Source organism: Lutjanus erythropterus, chromosome 18 (assembly GCF_056507025.1).
Source record: "Lutjanus erythropterus isolate fLutEry1 chromosome 18, fLutEry1.hap2, whole genome shotgun sequence".
In the NCBI taxonomy this organism is placed as follows: domain Eukaryota; kingdom Metazoa; phylum Chordata; class Actinopteri; order Lutjaniformes; family Lutjanidae; genus Lutjanus; species Lutjanus erythropterus.
Genome location: NC_139334.1, coordinates 10190544 through 10209853, shown reverse-complemented (window position 1 = coordinate 10209853; position 19310 = coordinate 10190544). Strand labels below are relative to the sequence as shown.

The following is a 19310-nucleotide window of genomic DNA, read 5'->3' as shown; positions in this document are numbered from 1 at the left end:
CAGCATGCGTCATGGTCTGAGACACGTACAGTCACAAGACTTTTACACTTGTCTCTGATGTGTCGTACAGTTTTATGTAAAACATTTGACTCAGGTTTATAAGTCGAATCAGATTTGGTGGTTTAATACGAATATTCAAGTATTTGTTCTTCTTTTTCATAGGTATAGACCGCCAAGCAACACTTAACTGAATTGTCATATATTTGAACAGGCTTTTGCGGGATGTTCAGGGTGATGGTGATGTTCTCATATAAGGCTGTGATGGTATGGATTTTTTGTGACAGGGGTGAAAATAAAATTTGCACTGATGACAGTAATGAGCTCAACCCTGCGGTAGGCATCACATCACTGCGGTATTGCAGTAATGCAGTTAACGTCACAGCCCTAATACCAAGTTATACAAATCCACAACCACATTTCTCTAAATGTGTATGCTTCATCAGAATATGGTCTACATTTTCCTCACTGTACTTAAAAGGAAATACTTGAATGATTTAGTTGGTTTAAATAAATTTTGTTTCACCATAAAGCAGAAGAGAGTGGTGATTGTCTGATATTTAATCCTCAATTTGTCAGCTTTTCTCATCATACCACAGGCTGACGATGCCTTAATGCAGTGGTCTTTCAATTAGCATGCTGCATGATCTGAGAAAACTAAAACACAGAGCTTGATTTGGCTTTCTCTGTGGGAAAAATACAGTTGCTACGCAATGCTGTCATGTTTCCTTCTGTCACTTTAGTTTTGAGCTCACGTCATCAGGAACAGCATTTTCGGGGTCCCGCGTGCTTTCACTCATGACTAAAACAAACATAAAGCGGCCCCAGAGTCTAAGCAGTATCGCAATAACAGGAAGCGTGCAGCAGGTAGAGCGCTGTTCGCACTCAGTGGGGCCCTTTTTCAACTGCCAGCACTCCTCATTGCCAAGAGCTGTGGCAGCGTTCCTGCCTGTGATCTGTCAGTGTCCACAGCATCTGTGTCAATAGCATTCCATAGCCCTGTTGACAGAGCGCCGCTGTTTGCTTTAGCCACCACAGACCGGTGGCCTGATTTACTGTTTGAGGACAATGTCATAAATCCTCAAGTGCCGTCTACTACATACATTTGTGTCACAAGATCGAGAGGTGGTTTACTTTAAATTGTGTGCCGCAGGTCTTCCAGTGCTTCAAGTATCTGGAGTGTGATGAGATGATGTGGGGGTGGGCTGGTAAGAGTGACACCGATTATTTTTCCATGACCATGAAATGACCTCAGCGCTGTGTATTTGCAGACTATTGATAAATATTATGCGCACATTCGTCTTTTCCGTTCAGTAAGCCCCTTCAGATTTCCTTGTTTTTCAAATAAAAGATACAGCCCTACAGGCCATTTCTTTGATGAAGTGTCAGCTATTTGCAGTTGGCCTTCAGTAACCAGTTTTTCCCATTCGCTCATATTTTTATGACTTCTTACTTTTATTACCTTTTTAAGCTGCCTGTGTTACAGTGAAAGCGCACACTGGATTCTAGATCAGCGACCAAATATATTTTTAGGAAATCACTCGCTATAGAAATGCCGGAGGGTGCTAAACTGAGCCGTGAAAGCAGAGTGTAGGCTTTACTTCAGCGAGAAATTGGATAAGGATTTAATGTAGGTGATCATATACATTTAGCCTAAACAGGGCGGTTAAAGACTCAAGAGAAATTGAACATGACAGCCCCTCCAGGCTCTCCACTGAACGAAAAGGACAGAGAGGATTGAGAAGTGAAACTAATGGCCCCTTGATTGAATCAATTTAAAGTGAGCCCCGGTGTTGAGATCAGGGGAAGTCATTTCTGCTACTGCTCCTTCATACAAGGGGGGCACATGCTCTAACATGACCTGCTGAAAACTTGATCTCCATCTGTGCTCTCTTTTCAGCTGACTGCCAGCCACCCTGCCAGAACCGCGGCTCCTGCAGCCGGCCACAGACCTGCGTGTGTCGCTCCGGCTTCCAGGGGCCCCGCTGTGAGGAGGTGTCTCCAGAGCAGGTGTACATCCGTGACGGAGGCGGCCTGAGACGCGTTCGACCCGGGACCAACCCTTTCCAGAGAGACCAACCGCGGAGAAGGCCCTCAGAAAAGCAGACCACCGATACCACCAAGGTCCAGACCCCACGACCTGCGACCACCAGGCAGCCTGTCCACGCTGTGTGAGTGATTCAGCTGTGCTTCCATATCACTGCTTATTTTAGCCTGAAAGAGCCTCAGCTCTGCCAAATAAGGATGGGTCAAAAAATAACATTTTACAAGAAGTCTTCTGTTACCTCTAAATTATGACCCAGGCACACTAGAAAGTGGTGACACACTGTAGGACTACTTGTCGCTAGTGAGCTAACAGCTATCACACTGGGAAGCCAGGAACATGCTAGTACATGTTAGTCACACTAGCTTCTTTCTATTTTCTCAATACTGTGCTGTTTACATCCCACTGTTTACATGATTATAGGTTATTTCATTGAGTAGATATATAAACCTTAATCTAGAAACCCATTCTCTGTTGTTGAACAGTCATACTTTGGCGTGATGAAAGTGGATTGAGCAACCACGCAAAAAAGCTATGATAGCTCCCTGTAATTTAGACACCGTCTTCAAATCGTGACGTCATAGTTACCAACACAATATGCTATGCACATTAAGTTGTGAGAAAACTGTTGCCAGGCAGTGCCATCATGGACATCAACAATCTGTCAGGTTGGTCTTTACAGTGACAGATATTTTAATCTGTAGTGTTTAAACCACAGAACCGAACATTAACATCAGGTTTTTATCATCATCATTTCTATATCGGTCAGTACTTCACTCACTCGCTCCCCTCCCTCCTCTCAGCAGCTCGTCTCTCCTCCCTCGCTGTTATGATCAATCAACATGAAGTAATTAAGTATTTAAAAGTACACAAATCGCACTTGGAGTAAAAAAATCTTCTTTGCAATGAGCCAGTTGTTTAAAGAGACGAGCCTGTTCACAGTGTCGGTGACAGTGAAGCTCACTTCTGATTCAAACTCTGGGTCTGTTTTAGTATCTTTAACTCTCCATTCTCACGGCTCTAATCTGAGGACTGTCCAGATGTTTTGCTATTAGTCAATAGCGCAAATTTGAGTTTCAAAGTGGAACTTCATGTGAAAAAATTTTTCAGGAAGCCATTCCTTTGAAATTATTTTATTTTGCTGTTTTAAATGCTGGAGTGACTGGGCCTTTACGCTTTCATTTTGAAGCCATTGATAATAATTTATAATTTTGGTTTTGAGCAAGTCAAAAATTATGAGATAATAGAACTTAAAACATGAGCAGCATTTACATCTCCTGATTCAAAATGTCAGTTTTGCAACCACAGCCAGAGATTTATTACAACTGTACGTCCTCATTTCAGCATATAATAAAACCTTGGCTTTCACCCAGTGTCTAATTTTGACAGTGCTGCTTTATAAAAAACACTTTTTTGTGTGGGGATTTGGTGAATGCATAATATGTAATGTGCAGTATTTTGTGGTTTTTCAACAAGAAATGTTTATTTAAGCTACCATTACTGTCATACAGGAAAGCTCACAGAAAACACATTGATACACTACACTATTAGAAATTATTTAAATGCTCTTAAACAAACAGTAGTTCATTATGCTCCTGTTCAACGCTGGTTGTGTTTATCGTTGCAATAAATCAAACCAGATGAATGGGTTCATATGTTAAATCTTTAATACACTCTCAGTAAAACAAGCAAGTAAGCATTTGCTGCCATGTGCTGCCATGCTTAAAAAAGTATTAAAGTAAATCTACAAAATGCAGGAAAAATATAATATGAGATTTACCAGACAGAAGTATTAGCCCATGCTATTTGCTATGAAAACAGAGCAGGAAGGTTATATTTTCTTTAAGCTCTGACCATTTCAGGTTGTTTTTTGATTTATTGGAATAACTGTGACTATAATGTATCCAACTAATAATTGCTCGGGCGAAGGCCTCTTTCAGAGCATTCAGCAAATTCTCCAAAGACTGCTAATCAGACAGGCCTAATAGTTTCTTGGCTTGAACATCTGACTGTTTTAGTTCCAATCTTGTTGGAAATGGCTTGATTAATCGCTTTACCATGGCTAGAACCATATTGTTGATCAACGATGTTGAAAGGGAGTAATTGTTTCCGGGAATATTTTGATGGACTGTTATTGCTTGCAGGTTCAGACTTATCTTGTCAAATTGCGCTCCATGTTGGACTCAGGCCCAGTGCTTTTCTAATCTGCTCACAGGCGGTTAAAGTGCTATAATTTGTTTGGGCACTGAGGTCATCATTCACTTTTTAGCTGGTTTGTCATCTGGGTAATTTCTCCCCAACCAAACCACTTAAACATTCTCAATTACATCTGACATTTATGGTGCCCCTCTTGCTAATTGTGAAGGTCTTGTGTCATTTTGTGCTTTTTGCTGGTGTTGTGGAATTAGGCTGGCTGAGCCATCCGCGTGTTTGTGGTAGCTCATTGAAACTCTACTAAATGTTTTGGCAGATGGTTCATAAAAGAGTTTTAATACGTTCTCCTTCCCAAAACGATTATCTTGGAGTCATAGTAAATCTTCTAATCAATACAAGACCTCTGCAGACTGCACAGTTGCTATGCATATGTTTTCTTTGTTCTTGACTCACAGGACATTTTTGTGCCCTGAGTCACAGATCTAGGACAAATAGAAAAAGACAAGGCTGCAGGTTCGACATTGTGAGGAGCAGACAGTGTTTCTGAGTCACAGATGACCCTGCTATGACTGTGTCCACTATTCATATTTCTGCTGAAGCTGACTAACTGTTTGTAAAATGTTCTGTTCTGTTCAAAATGATACATGTCCCCCGGTGGACTACAAACATTTCCAAGCATAGAGCTCAGACTAATCCAATTATTTGTGTCTATAACCAGCAGATTTTTCTTAAAATTGAAATAGAAAACTTTTTTGCTTCAATTTATCATCATGAAGTAAATGTTGATTAGATTGGTTCCCTATAATAAGCCTTGCTTTCACAATCCAAATCCATACCGGTCAACCCCACCATCTTTCCTGGTATTCTCACATATTTCTCCCTTCTTTTCCTTCTCTCTATTAGAATGACTTAACTGGCAAAACAAGAGTTGATTTAGCGTAACCTTAGCTTTACTGCTATCATTCATTAAAAATGCATCTACAAAACAAGACAGCAGTCTTTTTTTTGACACTGGATCATTTTAAAATATAGCAGAGTAATGGAACAAAAAGGAGCAGCCACAGTTAGCTGTTTGGTGAGAAGCCAACTAACTTCTCAGTGAGGTAACCAGCTCCTTCACTGTGCCCTGCTGTTCATAGACTCCAGATGTGACATTAGTTATCATAATGGATTTCCCATGATTTTTAGGAGTCTATTCACACTGATAAAGGCCAATCAAAATAACATTAATGTTGGAAAAAAGTGAAAATATTAAACAATAATAGGCTCCATACAGTATTTCAGTTGTACTCACTGTTTGATCAATACTTTTAGCTTTCTTAGAGCTTAAGATGGATGGATGGGTGGTGGTGCTGGAGTGGGTGTGGATAAGGAGCCTAATTTAGAAGATTTTTTCCATACTTCTTAATTTTCAAATCCCAGTGGTGACTCTGTTTGCCAATGGGTATGATTTCTCCTGGGAAAATGAAGACTCCAGTGCAGACAACATTAATGAACAAATTAAATTTTTTTCTTGTAACTTTCTCACACCCCTTTCACTCTAATGCCAACTTCTGCTACAGTTACTAGTTTGTTTAAAGCAATAGGCTAACATTCAAACTATGCTGTATTATATTTTTTTTGATTTCCCTCTTTGGTGAACATGCTTCTTTCTTCTGTCTTACTTACAAAGTGGTAATGATCATTTCCCCATGGAGCTCAGCTCAGAGGAAACGGAGAGTGATCTGGTGTTTTGTACAGGTGCTGCCTTTGAAACAACTAAACAATAATACTTATGGAAAACAGTAGGGGGAGAGTTGAAAAGTTGTCTGTTTTCACTTTAAATTTGCACAATATAAAAGCTTCTGCCAAAATTGCAAAATGTCATCATTTAAACATTAGTCAAAGAATTATTTGAATACTTGACTCTCTTTCATTGCTGCTTCCAGGAAGCTGTTTGAGCGCTTGTGTAATTCACATTTAAAGCTCAGCCCCCGTGAACTGCTGCAAATGTTCTGCATTCTCTCGGCCCAGAATGATCTTTTAGGGGTGGAACAGTGTTCCCCCTGGAGAAGTGGTGGATGCAAGTCCTGGTTTCATATATCAGGCTGAGGTTCCACTGTTTGTGAAGCCAGGAAAGCACGAGCAATGTGAGGTCACAGGGAGTGAGAGTCAGATAGGGAGACAACACCAGTGCCAAGGCTCAATTAAGGAGTAAGAAGAGGAGCGGGGAGGACAGACGCTCAGCCTCAGATAGATCGTGTCGGCCTTGCCCCCACTTATATCCTCGGGGAGTGAAGGCCACCCTGTACATGCAGCACCCAGCCAATCTCTGTTCCGTTTTCCCTACTAGAGAAGGTGTGAGGTACTATATATGTCTTTCTTGGAGCGGTCTTGGCTTGTTATGTCAGCGGCACCCTGTTACTGACCCAGCCTGTCAAGTGGCGCCAAGAACAAGAAATAGTGTAGAGAAGGAATGAGACAGACAAGGAGGGAGAGAACAAAAACATTGATAATAGAGAAAACATCAATTAGAGATAGAGAAAGTCATTTGTGCAGCTGAAAGAGGTAAAGTGATCGTTTGGTTCAAATTCCACAAAAATCAGTCGATCTTCTGCTTTCCAGACCTGCTGCTTGGCCTTATGACTCACTGTCCAGTCAGCTCTGGTCCACAGCAATAAAACCCCACCGTGTGCATGTGTCAGCAGGTTTCAGACAGTGAAAGTTTAGTGTCTGTTGTCAATTTTAAGAGATTTGTCAACAACTCAGGATGATGCTTAACTCAATTTTCAGCAGGTCAGCATCTCAAACTCTTGCGGCTAGACACCGGCTTTGTTGATTAGACATTGAGCAACCGAGAGAGATTTTGTGGTCTGGTTCCTTTGTCAGAGGTTAAGTGTTTTTTAATAAACTATTTACTTTATAACCAAATCGAGGATTTCAACATTTTCCTGCTGTTTTGTGTTGTCTCCATGGTTACCAGCGGAAGTGGCCCTCATCTCTTTGGTGTGGCTTTCTCAGTGGATGTTTTTAAACATTTTGTTTAAAAAACACCAACTGATATAGAGTTGAGCAACATTTTTTTTATTTTCATGCACCATATACTTATAGACTTATAGACTTATATTATGGTTTGTATTACCCAAAGGCATACCTAAAATGTGGGTTGTATGGAATGGGCTCTTTGCATATTCATGAATTCTTGAATACTGAATGAAGGCAAGGTGTAGAGTTATATGTAAGCCATTTTAATAAGGTATTTGAACTTGTTTAGCAAAAAACATTCTTGTAGAGCACTTTATATTGTTTAAAACATGACTTGGAGATATGTTCAAAGTGTGTGAATGTCACCACCCAGAAACAGGTTTGGATTTACACCCCAGTTTGCAGTGATGTTTTCACTGATCACACAGTTACTGAAACAAAGTTATTAACTACATTTATTACGTAGACTGAAAAAAAGAACTTTAATTTGGTTTTCTTCCATCTGCATGGTGATACAGTTGACAGGTGAAGTTTGATGGAAAGCTAACATTTCCTACATCAAACTGCACACAACAAGGTCTGTGGATTATCGTGAGTGACTGGGCCATGATTTCTGGAAAGATTCATGTCGAGTTTCTCAAACACAGACCTGATGTTCTGGTTATTTGATCACCATAAGTTGAGTGGCATCTAGCTTCTTCAGCAACTCACACCAAAACAATCTAGATGGATAAATTGGACCACAGGTAAGAGGGAAAATGTGTATTTTTGATTTTTGGGGAGAACTGTTGCTTTAAAAGATGACTGTGATGTTGTCAATCCTGTGTGGGCACAGCTGTGTTCTGATATGTTATTTTAAACAGTAAACTGTTTCATGAATGGTCCTGAGTGAATCCAGCAATCCATTTATGAGTGACGGCCGAGAATAAAAGTCCTGTCAGGATGGACAAAACATATGAGGATTCTAGGACATGGGAATACAACTCCATACCCTACTCCCTTTTCTTGTATATATTTCTTGTTCTTCCAGTCTTCCACTTCTCCTCTGACCATTTGAACTGCGTCCCAAATGTCCCAGCTGCCTGTTTTGTTGGGTTAAAACTGTAAAATTTAAAATAGGCACATCCTATATACAGCTGGCAAACAAATAACTGTTTCCTCCTCTTTCCTGTGCTGTCTTTGCTGTAGGGCAAATGCGTTTCACTGTAAACCAGCGTTTCCTGTGAGTGCTGTGCTCAGCAGTAGAGAGAGGCTTGTCCCTGTCAGCACGAGATCCTGTAGATCACAGCGAGTCTGTCAGCTCCCAGTATGAAGGTCAGGGCCAGTGGCGAACACTCCTGGCTAAGCTGGGACCGCGATAACGCACAGAGGACGTATTCAGCTCCTCCTATGAGTCTTTCATATCAACGCCGTACCCCCGCCGTCCTCTGACATCAGCCCTCTGCAGGATACAGAGCAGGGCAGGGCAGGATGTGTGTGTGCAGCATGCAGGTCGTCCCTCCAAAGGTCATCTCGCTCTGGTCTGTGTTACATAATCAGACTATGGACAGCTGACAGCAGCTACCTGGATAACAGAGCTGTACAGTCACACTGCATACAGTCCAAGTTGTCATGGATCTTGTTTTAGAACTTAAACATGCAGTAGATTTGATAACTAGATTATATACTTAATTCTATTATGGAGAGAAGGAATTATCTGGTCTTGGGAAGGGGTTTGCATTCAGAGCTGTTATTTTTAGTTCTGTTAAAGCACAAAGGTGGTATTCCTCAATGTATGGTTGGGCCGTAATTAAGTTACAGACATGTGGTGTGGACACATAGACCCTTTTAAACCTGGCAAGGGGATGTCGGAGAGATGGTCTGCCTACTCCCTTTGCTGGTGATAGGAACAGCAGAGCAACAGTAGGAAGTGGCGGCGACTACAGTGAGTGAGGTGGTGAGGATTCTCTGTACTCACTTGAGAAGGTCGTCTTTTCTGCTATGGGACAGGCTTCTTGATACAGTCAAACACAAACAACAATTTAATGAAATTCCAAGCCAATCAAATCTCATGTTATAACTGGAAATGGTAATGATGTTCAGGGTCTACCTTGGCCAGAGGAAGGGTGCCAAATCAGAGGGCTCCAACCAAGAAAACACAGGATCATCCCAGCTGAAACGCTGAACCTGGCTCAACATTTTCCACATAACAAATCAGATGTTATCTGGCAATGCACTGCATTGGCCAATCAAAAATGAGCAAGCACACACATTACTTTGTAACTGGAATGATGTATAACATACTGTTTACTTGGCGATTGATGTGATTTGGTACAATGTGCTACCATAAAATTAAATCTGTATATACTCTACAATATGATATGAGAATATAATACAGTGCTTTTGTAGAGAAAGGATATGAACTGACACTATCATTAGTGATAACCTATACTCATCTGCTTTTGCTAATATACCATAATTCAGATGCACGGATCCAACACAGTGGATCAGTGTCAGCACAGATACTGACCTTATTAAATGGATTAGGTATCAGCCATGACAGATCCACATTAAATAACATTTCTATGTCAATGACAATATAAAATTCATGCCTTGATTCCACTGGTCATGTTTTTGATCTGTCCTCCACAGGGCAGGAGTTCCTTGCAGATTTTGTTGATTTGTTCATTCTTCTTGGTTTGTGTGCTTCTACCACGGGTAAAGAGGCTACATAGTTATTTATTTATTTATTTATTTTATGATCGGGAGTCTGTTATTTTGAAAATTGACCAAATTTGCTGCGGTGTTCCTGTGTCTGACTTCTTGACTGGCTTGATCTGTTCTGTGCAGACAGATCATCCATCAAAAACAGAGTCGTCGGCAGTGTGTTGAGAATTTAAATTTGGGTAGAGCAGCAGATACTCAAGTTGAGGTACTGAATCAGAAGAGAGAAAGTTGGATCAGTTTATCCTTATATATCAGCACTTGTTATTTATTCGAAATGTTTCAATTTTAATTTCAATGCATCAACATTTTGGCTCATTACTTAAAATAATTGCTCTAGAATTTTGCAAAGTGCAATTTTCTTCATGGTTGATGACAAATGTGGTCACACCCAGTAACATATTGAGAAGAAAAACAAAAACACCCTGTAACATGGAGCAGAACAACCCTTAAGAGGGTGATGCATACGGTTTTCTGTGCATTAACTGTTATGCTTATATCAGCCCCAGCATTTACCCGGTGACTAATAGGGCTGGCGGTTATGTGGCTTGTTGACTCAAGGCTTTGCACATAGCCACACAGCTTTTTCTCAGAGGAAATTGTGGTTACAGTGGGAGTTCTCCATGTTAATCATGGATCACTGATCGCTTTCACTCCCACTCCAGACAAACCACACCACCAGTGCTGACGGGAGCCACTGTCAAAATCCTCTGGGTGACCTCAGCACCTGTATGGAAATATTGTTTTACTATCATCACCAGTGTTCCTGGTAGTAATGCTCATTGAAGGTATCAAGTGTAGCAGAAAGGCAGAGAGTAAAATATCATCAGAAATGTTGAAAGCAGTGGAAATTTGCTCACCAGCATTCTCATTACTCACTTGAGAGGATAATAAATTAAAAGACGATCCTAAATCCCACAGTAGCTTTCCATGTCGTAATACTCTTGAAGCCTCTGACTTTGATCAAATGTGTGTGTTCTTAAGACTAAAATATATATCTAAACATTCAGCCTGGGAAACTTTTCCTACTGTACCACCTGGCAATCTGCTTCAGTCTGCTACTCATAGAGGACGTGTCCAGAATCATCCTCTTGTCTGCCTTTTTGACTGCTGCCAAAACAGTGGGGGCCTGCAGACAGAGAGTGGGGCTGAAGTAAAGTAGATGGAGTAAAATGCAGGGTGAATCCCACAGGTAGTATGTGCTGCTCTCTCCTGAATAGAGAGCTCTATCTGGCTTCTAAACCAGGCATATGGCCGTATGTCTAGAGCTGTGATTTGTATCCCTGCATGGGTGGACTGTTAATGAACTTGAACGGGGTCAGGTTAACTGGCTTGTGGATTGCAGGCGTGTTTGTCTTGTATGGCCGTTCTACAAACTTTACCTTTGCCCTGACCCCAGTCCCTGGTGAGCATTTCCGCCTGGCTGGACATTCTCTGCCATGGTTTTGTGGTATTATGGGGACATTGGGCCTCCTGCATAAATCCATACAAAAGATCTGATTGAACTTTTGTGACTTTTGAGTTTTTCTTCTACAGTAGCGTTATACAACTATTCATTTTCTTCAAAATTATTCAACTTAGCTCTCAGTGCATGTTTCTTGAATCTCACATAGGATTTTCTCATTTTCCTCTCACTGCTTTGTTTAAGAACAAATGCAAGAGAAAAATAAGACAGGGTTCATGTATGAGACCTATTGTGTACTTCTGCTACTGTTGGTTGAACATCAACAAACTGCACTGTGGAGGCCACCCTGTCCTCAGGTGAACTCTCTACATGCTACGCAAGGTGAGCAAATGTTGAATTTTGCATAATATAGGATGCTAGAAAATGAAGCAAGATTGATTCAGGATATGATTTTAGACTTTGTAATATGTGTTTCTAAATCTACAGTATGTTTTTGGATGTGAACAAGCTCAACATACAATGATATTGGCTGAGCCAGGGCAGGAAGAGTTGGTGTGTTTCTTTCTACAAACGTGGAGCCAAACGAGTCCCATGAGTGTTTGGCTTCCTGCTAGGCCAGAGGGAACAAAGGACCATAGAGAACTCAGCGCTCAGCGTGGGACAGATATGTCTTTCTCTCCCTCCATCCCAACTCTCCAAAGCCCCATCCGAAACACACTCTCTGAGCCACAGTGCCAGCGGGCTCGGCGTCCATGGCCAAATCCATCTCATCAAGCGGGCCTGTGCAGATGCAGCTGTTGGAGGGACAAATACTGTAAGGCAGTTATAGGAAGAGGGGCGCCTATCCCAGAATGCACTCCAGCCTCCAGCTCCGGAGCTGAGGCAGATGCAGACAGCATCAATCAGGCTCATCTCCCAGATATGGGCCGTGGTGTTGAAAGCATGAATTAGCAGTATGGCTGTGCGTGGAACCGCTTAATCCAGTCAGATGTCAGGATGTAGGGTTCCTGTGAGGCCAAGCGGTGGAGAAGACCACCAAACATACATATTCGACATGCTCAAGTCCCAGACACATGAAATTCTTCTTTCGCATCCAGACGTCAAAACTAGGGATGCCACAATACCAGAAATTTCATAGTGAATTTCCACTATTCTCGATACACAATACAATTCCCCGGTAAAAAACAAAAACAATAATGAAATTTAGCCATTGTTATTTTTCTCTGACATCGGAAATAAAAGCTCTTCTTAACTTCTGGGACAAAGACTGAGGGGGATATTTATTAGACTGACACAAATCACTGTCGGGGGAATATGTTTTAACAGAGAAATAGCAGAGTGCAAAAGTGATTTCTGCCACTGAGCTTTGAATATATGTTGACCTCCGAATTCAGGCAGTAGTTTAAATTTACTGACACGATGACAGACAAAATGCTACTGTTATATTTTGATGACAGATAACAGAGGATCGGTGAGGAGTCATGGTCAGAGATGGTAGCCTATTACTACGAGCTGTGGTTACAGTATGTTAGTGGGAACATGGTAGCCCTTAGCGTTTAGCCATTGCAAATATAATGGAACGTAGCTGTCTACACAACAATGCTAGCTGTTTCACACAAAATTAACAATAACATGTATTTTAGGATCAGGATAAGAAGGGGAATATTTTGGATACATTGTTTCTGTAATGTTAACGTGAATTGAAACTCACTCACCATGTCTTTGAGGTGCTTTGCTAAGTTGAAAGTCTTTACTCCTGTAATCTGACAAGTTTGATGCCACTGTTTACATACACAAAATTTAATTTAATTTATCCCTGATGATCCGCCTCAAATGCAAAGTACTCCAATACATGACTTTGTTGACTGTTTTTGTGTTTGACAGATTGAGGTGGAGCTGTCACTGTAGCTGCACTTCTCACTGTCTTACCTATGCTGGTAGATGTTCGTATTCTTCCTTTAAGGCAGACTAAAACACTTGTTGGCCTATATGCTGTCCCCATCAGGTCTGGAAGGATTGCATCCCTGGTACCTAAATTCTTATGGTATTAGGGGTTTCAAAGATAAATAGAAAAATGATTGAAATGAGCTTTCAATTTCAATAATAAAAATCAAATTAAGAATTAGCGATTTTTTTTCCCTCAATCACTCTTTGTACCATATAGACCATCTTTTTAGGAAGAATTTTGTCAGTTCTCAGGACATAAAACCAATGATCTGTTGATCTTTACAAATAAAGACTCGCCACCAGATCTACAAAAATATGTTTAAATCAAAAATCTAATTGAATTGTTACTTTAAAATCGAAAGTCAAGCAGAATATGGTACCCCTACATGATGTTGTAGAAAAATAAGTTCTGTCATGTTTTTAAGAATTTTGGCATCACCTTTCTGCCAAAGTATGGGATCTCATGACATCCCTTGTCAAAGCTTAGCTTGTGTTGGCCTTCTTCAGGTCTGCATTTTCTCCATGTGTTCTGTTTAAACTTCTGGTAAAGCTTTTAATGCTTTTCAAACCGATGTTACAGGCCTGTTCAAAACCTCCCTCAATCACCTCTATCATTGGAAACCCTCCTTGGCTTATTGTCAGAGTAGTGTCTGACATATGACACTGACCAGCATAGGCACAGCCTCAGTCAGCACTTTGTAATGGCTCTTCCTGCTGACCTGTCTTGTGGCATTTTACTAAGTGAATGATCAGAGGAACTACAATAAACTGGAGAGTATTGAATAGCCTCTCAGCTCACCATGTCTCCAGGCATTTTGATTCTGGCCCATGGACCACAGCGACCACACTGGACTGCTTTCTGGATTTCTTAGAGCTTGAAAACCTCACGTTGAGAATGCTGAGGTGAAAACAGACAGATTGGCACTGGTGCCGGCCCTCTGGAGATAAAAAAAGGAACTGTTTATTTCACAGCTTTTGGCCTGTGATTGAACAGACGGCAGTAGTCATATGTTTTGATCACGTAGTGTCTGAAAACCTCAATGAGGTCGACTTTACAGAAAATCTATTTTCATGAAGGCATTTGGGGAAGTTATACCTATAAAATTAAGTGGAACTTCATCTCTTCATTTGTCTGTGTCACACTTTGGCTGATCCAAATAATAGCGTTTGCTAAATAAATTTCTCAAGAACCTTTGCTGCTTTCAATTCTGTGCTAGGCCCAGTTGTTGCTCTAATATAAGCCTTATCCCCTGGGGCGGGAAAAAAATCTTTCTGAATCAATCCAGCCCCACTGTAATTCATTTTACCCATGGCTCTGGCTGCTACTAGCGGGATTCCTGGAAGGCCGTCCAGACAGAGAGAACATGATTTAATCCAGCCTCTGTGGCTGGTGCGATAAGCCCTCAGACACACCCAGATTTTCACAAGGGGAAATATTCTGCCAGGACCCACAATTATCCAAGTCATAATGACTAGAGATGTTATCAAAGAAAGACTGGGCCTTAATTGCTCACCGATGTTTGGCCTTATGCGGCCACGTATTTGAGAATAACTTGTCCTTGTTTCGGGAGAAAGGGGCTTATCGTTAAAGCTCTGCACATGTTTTTGTGACTAGGTGTTTTCCTGTTATTACTTGTTTATAGTATTGGACACATTGGACTACTGGCAATGTTAAATTTCATTTCTGTGTTCAGTGTTCAGTCAAAATTTATCATTTTGTAGTTTTGTGCATTCTGACCATTAAATGAGCACTAGTAAATTCCATTAATCATTTGTTATGTATCCAAGAATAAAATCTGTTGTTTGTTGTCAGTTTGCAGACGTATGCATTTGATTTTACACATTCATTGATGCTAACGTGGTGCTGATCGGTATCCAGCCTTATCATATATCTTATTACCTCTCCAATATGTAACCCTAGTTTGGTTTGAGCACATTGACTATTTTACTATAAGGCACACAGGTGTTTTTCTCCTTATGTCTAATCAGTGATGCTGCAAATATAGACTTTATAAAACATGGATGTAGTCCCTGTGACATTGCCTGCAGGTATCTGAAGAGCCTTGGTGTGGTGGCTCTGGGCGTCGCTATCAGTTAACTCCTGGCTAATCTAAAAATGGGATAGGGGTGAGGGGTATGGGTAGAGCAGAGGCAGACATATGAAGGTTAGCCACCTGTGATGGTACCCACCTGTCATTAAATGGGGCCATGGCATTAATTATACATAACTTTTCGCCTTAATAGACATGGTATGTTTATAAAGATTCACTCCCTGTGCAATCATGAAGGGGGAATGAGCTATGAGACCAAAACCATTTTTTGTAGACGTTTGTAAACATGTTTATTTCTGTTATAATTTTGGACATTTTACTATGGGATTCTTTGGGGATTGACACACTTTTAGGGTCGTCTTCAAGTGGCCATTTGAGGAACTGCAGTTTTTTGCATTTTGGAATTTTGTTGGCTTCATTTTTTTGCCCTGGAGTATACTGCTTGGCAAATATTGTATATGTAATGGAAACTCTCTAAAGAAATACTAAAACTATTTGGGAAGTCTGCTTTCTTTTTGAGAATTAGATAAGAGGACTGATACCCCTCAGTTGTCTGCACAGTAAACATAAAGCTGAAGCCACCAGCCAATTGGCTTAGCAAAAAAGGGGGAAAGTTAGCCTAGCAGCTCTGAAGCTCACTAATCTGTATGAAATCAAAGTGCAAAAACATCAATGGACTGCTTTACGAGGAGTTATGGGTGTTTCTTGGCTGTGAACAGTTGTCATGAAACCAGCTGAGTTTCAAGGAAGTCACAGCTCCAGGCCAAGAAATAATCTCCATAAAATCACAACATATCATTTGCACACTTCAGTTTTTGTATGCATTGAAGAAACAAGATGTAACATGTTAATTAGTGAGTTTTAGAGATCCTTGTGGGCAGATTGTGTAGCCTCTTTCCCCTTTTCCATTCTTTATGCTAAGCTATCTGGCTGCTGGCTGTAGCTTCATATTCATTTTCCAACATGAAAGTGGTATCGATCTTCTCATCTAACCCATGGCAAGACAGAGAATGTGTATTTTCCACAATTGTGAAACTATTCCTTCAAACAGCCTCTGGAGTTTTTCAGTGAGTTTCAATGATGCAATACGAGGTTGACGTGCAAGCTTCAGGATTATCTTGCAAAAACAAACTGTGAAAATAGCCAGAGGAGGTTAAAACATTTACTACCAGAGATTAAACATTCACAACAAGCTGTAATTTGGGGTAAGACTTTAATATGACAGAGGCTGCTGTTGAGTTATTTTTGAATTTCTAAAGAACACAAAGTTTACCACCATGCCATTGCAGGACCATGTTGCTACGAAGAACACACAACAACAATATAATGAAAATGCCCTTGGATATTATATTTATTGGTGCATGCTAAGGTTCAAACCTCAGAGTTTTATTGAAAGAAACACACAGGGACCTCAGCGGTGAATGATGAATGGATGAGGGCGTTCTGCATAAAGCCTGAGGAATGATATGTGTGACCACAACGGGGTTTGACCACTGGTGGTACAGATGGTTTGCTGCACTGACTGGGTGGGTAGGGGAGGATTAATTCTTTCTCAGCCCACAGAGGCTGCTTTCACCTCCTAAAATACACCAAGGCTGTTAAGACAGACCAAATTCTGAATTAAACTTCTTTGCCTGCGGGCCCTGAGAGCTAGATCAAACATGGGAAAGCAACCCCATCTTCTCAATGTGCAAACAAAATAGGCTTAAAATTTTCAATTAGTAATTCATTTCTTATCAAATATCAGATGTAAAAGCAGACATTTTGTTAAATCAAATTCTGAGGCAAACAAGTCATACTTGGAACAGGACTCAAGTCAATCTATGATCAGTATCTTTACTGCTAATCTGGAATGGTTTCTCTTTCATAGCTACATCGTAGTTAATGTCTTGGACGTCACAGAGATTCATAACGCTGTTGGGCTTTGAATAACAAAACATGAACAAGAGTCAAGTGTGTCTTTGCTAATGTTCTTGAATAACACCTCCTGGGACCAGATTCAACAGTCTGCGCTCTCCTTCCTCGTCTGCGAGCTTCAGTCTGTGAAATGTGGAGCACCATCTGTTGTTGAGCTCTTCGCTGAAAAACATCTCTCTCTTGACATTCTTGATTCAAGAGCAGAAAGATACACTATCTCTGTCCTTTTCGAGGTGTTTCCCAGTTTAATGGTTGCCTCCTGAGAAAAGTGTTTTTGGAAACTCTTTGGGCTGCAAACCATATCAACACTTTGCTTTGGAATAGGGCCAACATGCTTTGTTGCATCCAAAAACTGTTTGCACCCTTTATACTGTGCTCCTTATAGCTCACAGTCCTCCCTTCTTTGACTGCAAAAGTGCATGTCCCAAATACGCTCATAAATCTTCCCTCCTTTGTTGCCAACACTGTTTGCAGTGGTTGAGCAGTACAAGGTTTTCATTGTTTCAGCTGCTGTTTGCTCAATTTTTTAGATTTTCTGCTGTTCCCTCCAGTTAGACTGATGATCTGCATGTCCGAGCGCAAGCTTTCAAATGAACAATAGTCTTTAACGCTTCCTCTGAATGAGATGAATGTGTGTAGGCTTTGATTTACACTTGGTCTTTGATGGCCGCCATTTACTTTCCCATTTACCAAGTAGCCTTCAAATTGCCCTAATTATGTGCAGTTCTTATGTAATAAGGGGTTTTTGGCTGACGCTTCATGTTGGAAAGAGGTAAATGGAACCATTAAACATTTTGTTTAAATAAAAAGAATAATGACTCGATTTTCCTCAGCAGGATAGAATGGCTCTTGTGTTGATTGGTCGTAAACCCACTGATGGTTCCAGAGGTTTGCCACTCGTCACTCATGGAGGTCAGGTCCCGTCCAACACAAAGAGAACAGTGACGGGACGAAGTGACAGGCCTGGGAGCTATCGGGTTGTGCGGTGTGACCCAGACTGGGATGCTCATGCCAGATACTTCTGCCTGCTGTCACACCGCCTTGTTTAGACAGTCCGCTCAAAGCCAAATGGCTCCATCCAACAACCAGACGAGCTCTTCATATCAGGCTATTTTCTGCATTAGCTGCAATAAGCCAACAATCCAAGCCATTAGATGTGGGTTCGGACTTTGGTATTCTCAAACAAATCAAAATGAAAAATGAGTGTTGCCAAGGTAGATTTGTGCCGAGCTTCAAGTGCTGAGAGGGCCGGTGAAAAACCATTTAATATCCTTCACCTCTTTCCAACCGACTTGCCCTTCTGAGCCCAGGAAAACTAGGTTCTCTGTCTGAAATACATTAGTTGTAACTGACAAATGTGCTTTATTTCATATGATAGATTATAGATTTATCAAGGGAGAAGATAAGGAAAGCACCTCAGAGCCTGAACTGTTAGTGAATGAATCAGCTGTGGGCCATACGTTACTGTGCAATGCTTCACATAAACAGTGTTCTGGCCTCGTCATGCAGAGTGGGCTACAGAGATGGTTTAAGATGTAAACAATAGGCCTATTCCTGCAGATCTGGGTCACTGCATGTATGTGTGTGTGAGCGTGTGTGTGTGAATGTTTGGAGTGAACAGGATCATCAGATAAATCCAGAATTTCCATGTCTGTCTACATCGTAAGAGGCTCCTGTTTCCCAGTGGGCAACTTAAAATTCCCATAAAACAGCTTGTTGCTTGTATGTGTCCTGATAGGGAGGGACATCTTGCAGACATTGATTGCCTTTTACTTTAGCCAATAGTGCTCTGCACTGTGACCTCCCAATATGCAGCCAAGTAATCAGTGGATGTTGTAGGAGAGAGAGTGATCATAGGCTATAATACCAAGGTGTTTTTTTTGCTGCGTTTAGCCAGTGCCCCAGGGCTGAGTTAAGGCAAATCGAGCTAACGGTAGTTAGCTAACTTAATTCAGCAACAAGTAAAGCTATCTTTCAGTCAGGAAACTCCATTAATGATCTGAGTACTCTACTCTCTGTCAGTGTTGGAGGCTAAGTTCATCCTAAAAGTCAGCCGTGTTCATGGGAGGCTGCTGACCACAGGTCTGTTGCCTGCTAATAGTAACTAACAGCTAACAGTTACAGTTGT

At 41.1% G+C, this 19310-nt stretch overlaps 1 protein-coding gene across 1 annotated transcript in view; it reads left to right on the top strand.

The window, feature by feature from the left end:
* The window catches only part of LOC146310641 (latent-transforming growth factor beta-binding protein 2-like), a 118576-nt gene that overhangs the window by 19434 nt on the left and 79832 nt on the right, over positions 1–19310 (top strand). The window contains exon 3 of the mRNA XM_084742909.1: positions 1898–2168. Within this exon, the coding sequence (XP_084599035.1) occupies positions 1898–2168 (271 nt within the window). The remainder of the gene's footprint in view (positions 1–1897; positions 2169–19310) is intronic.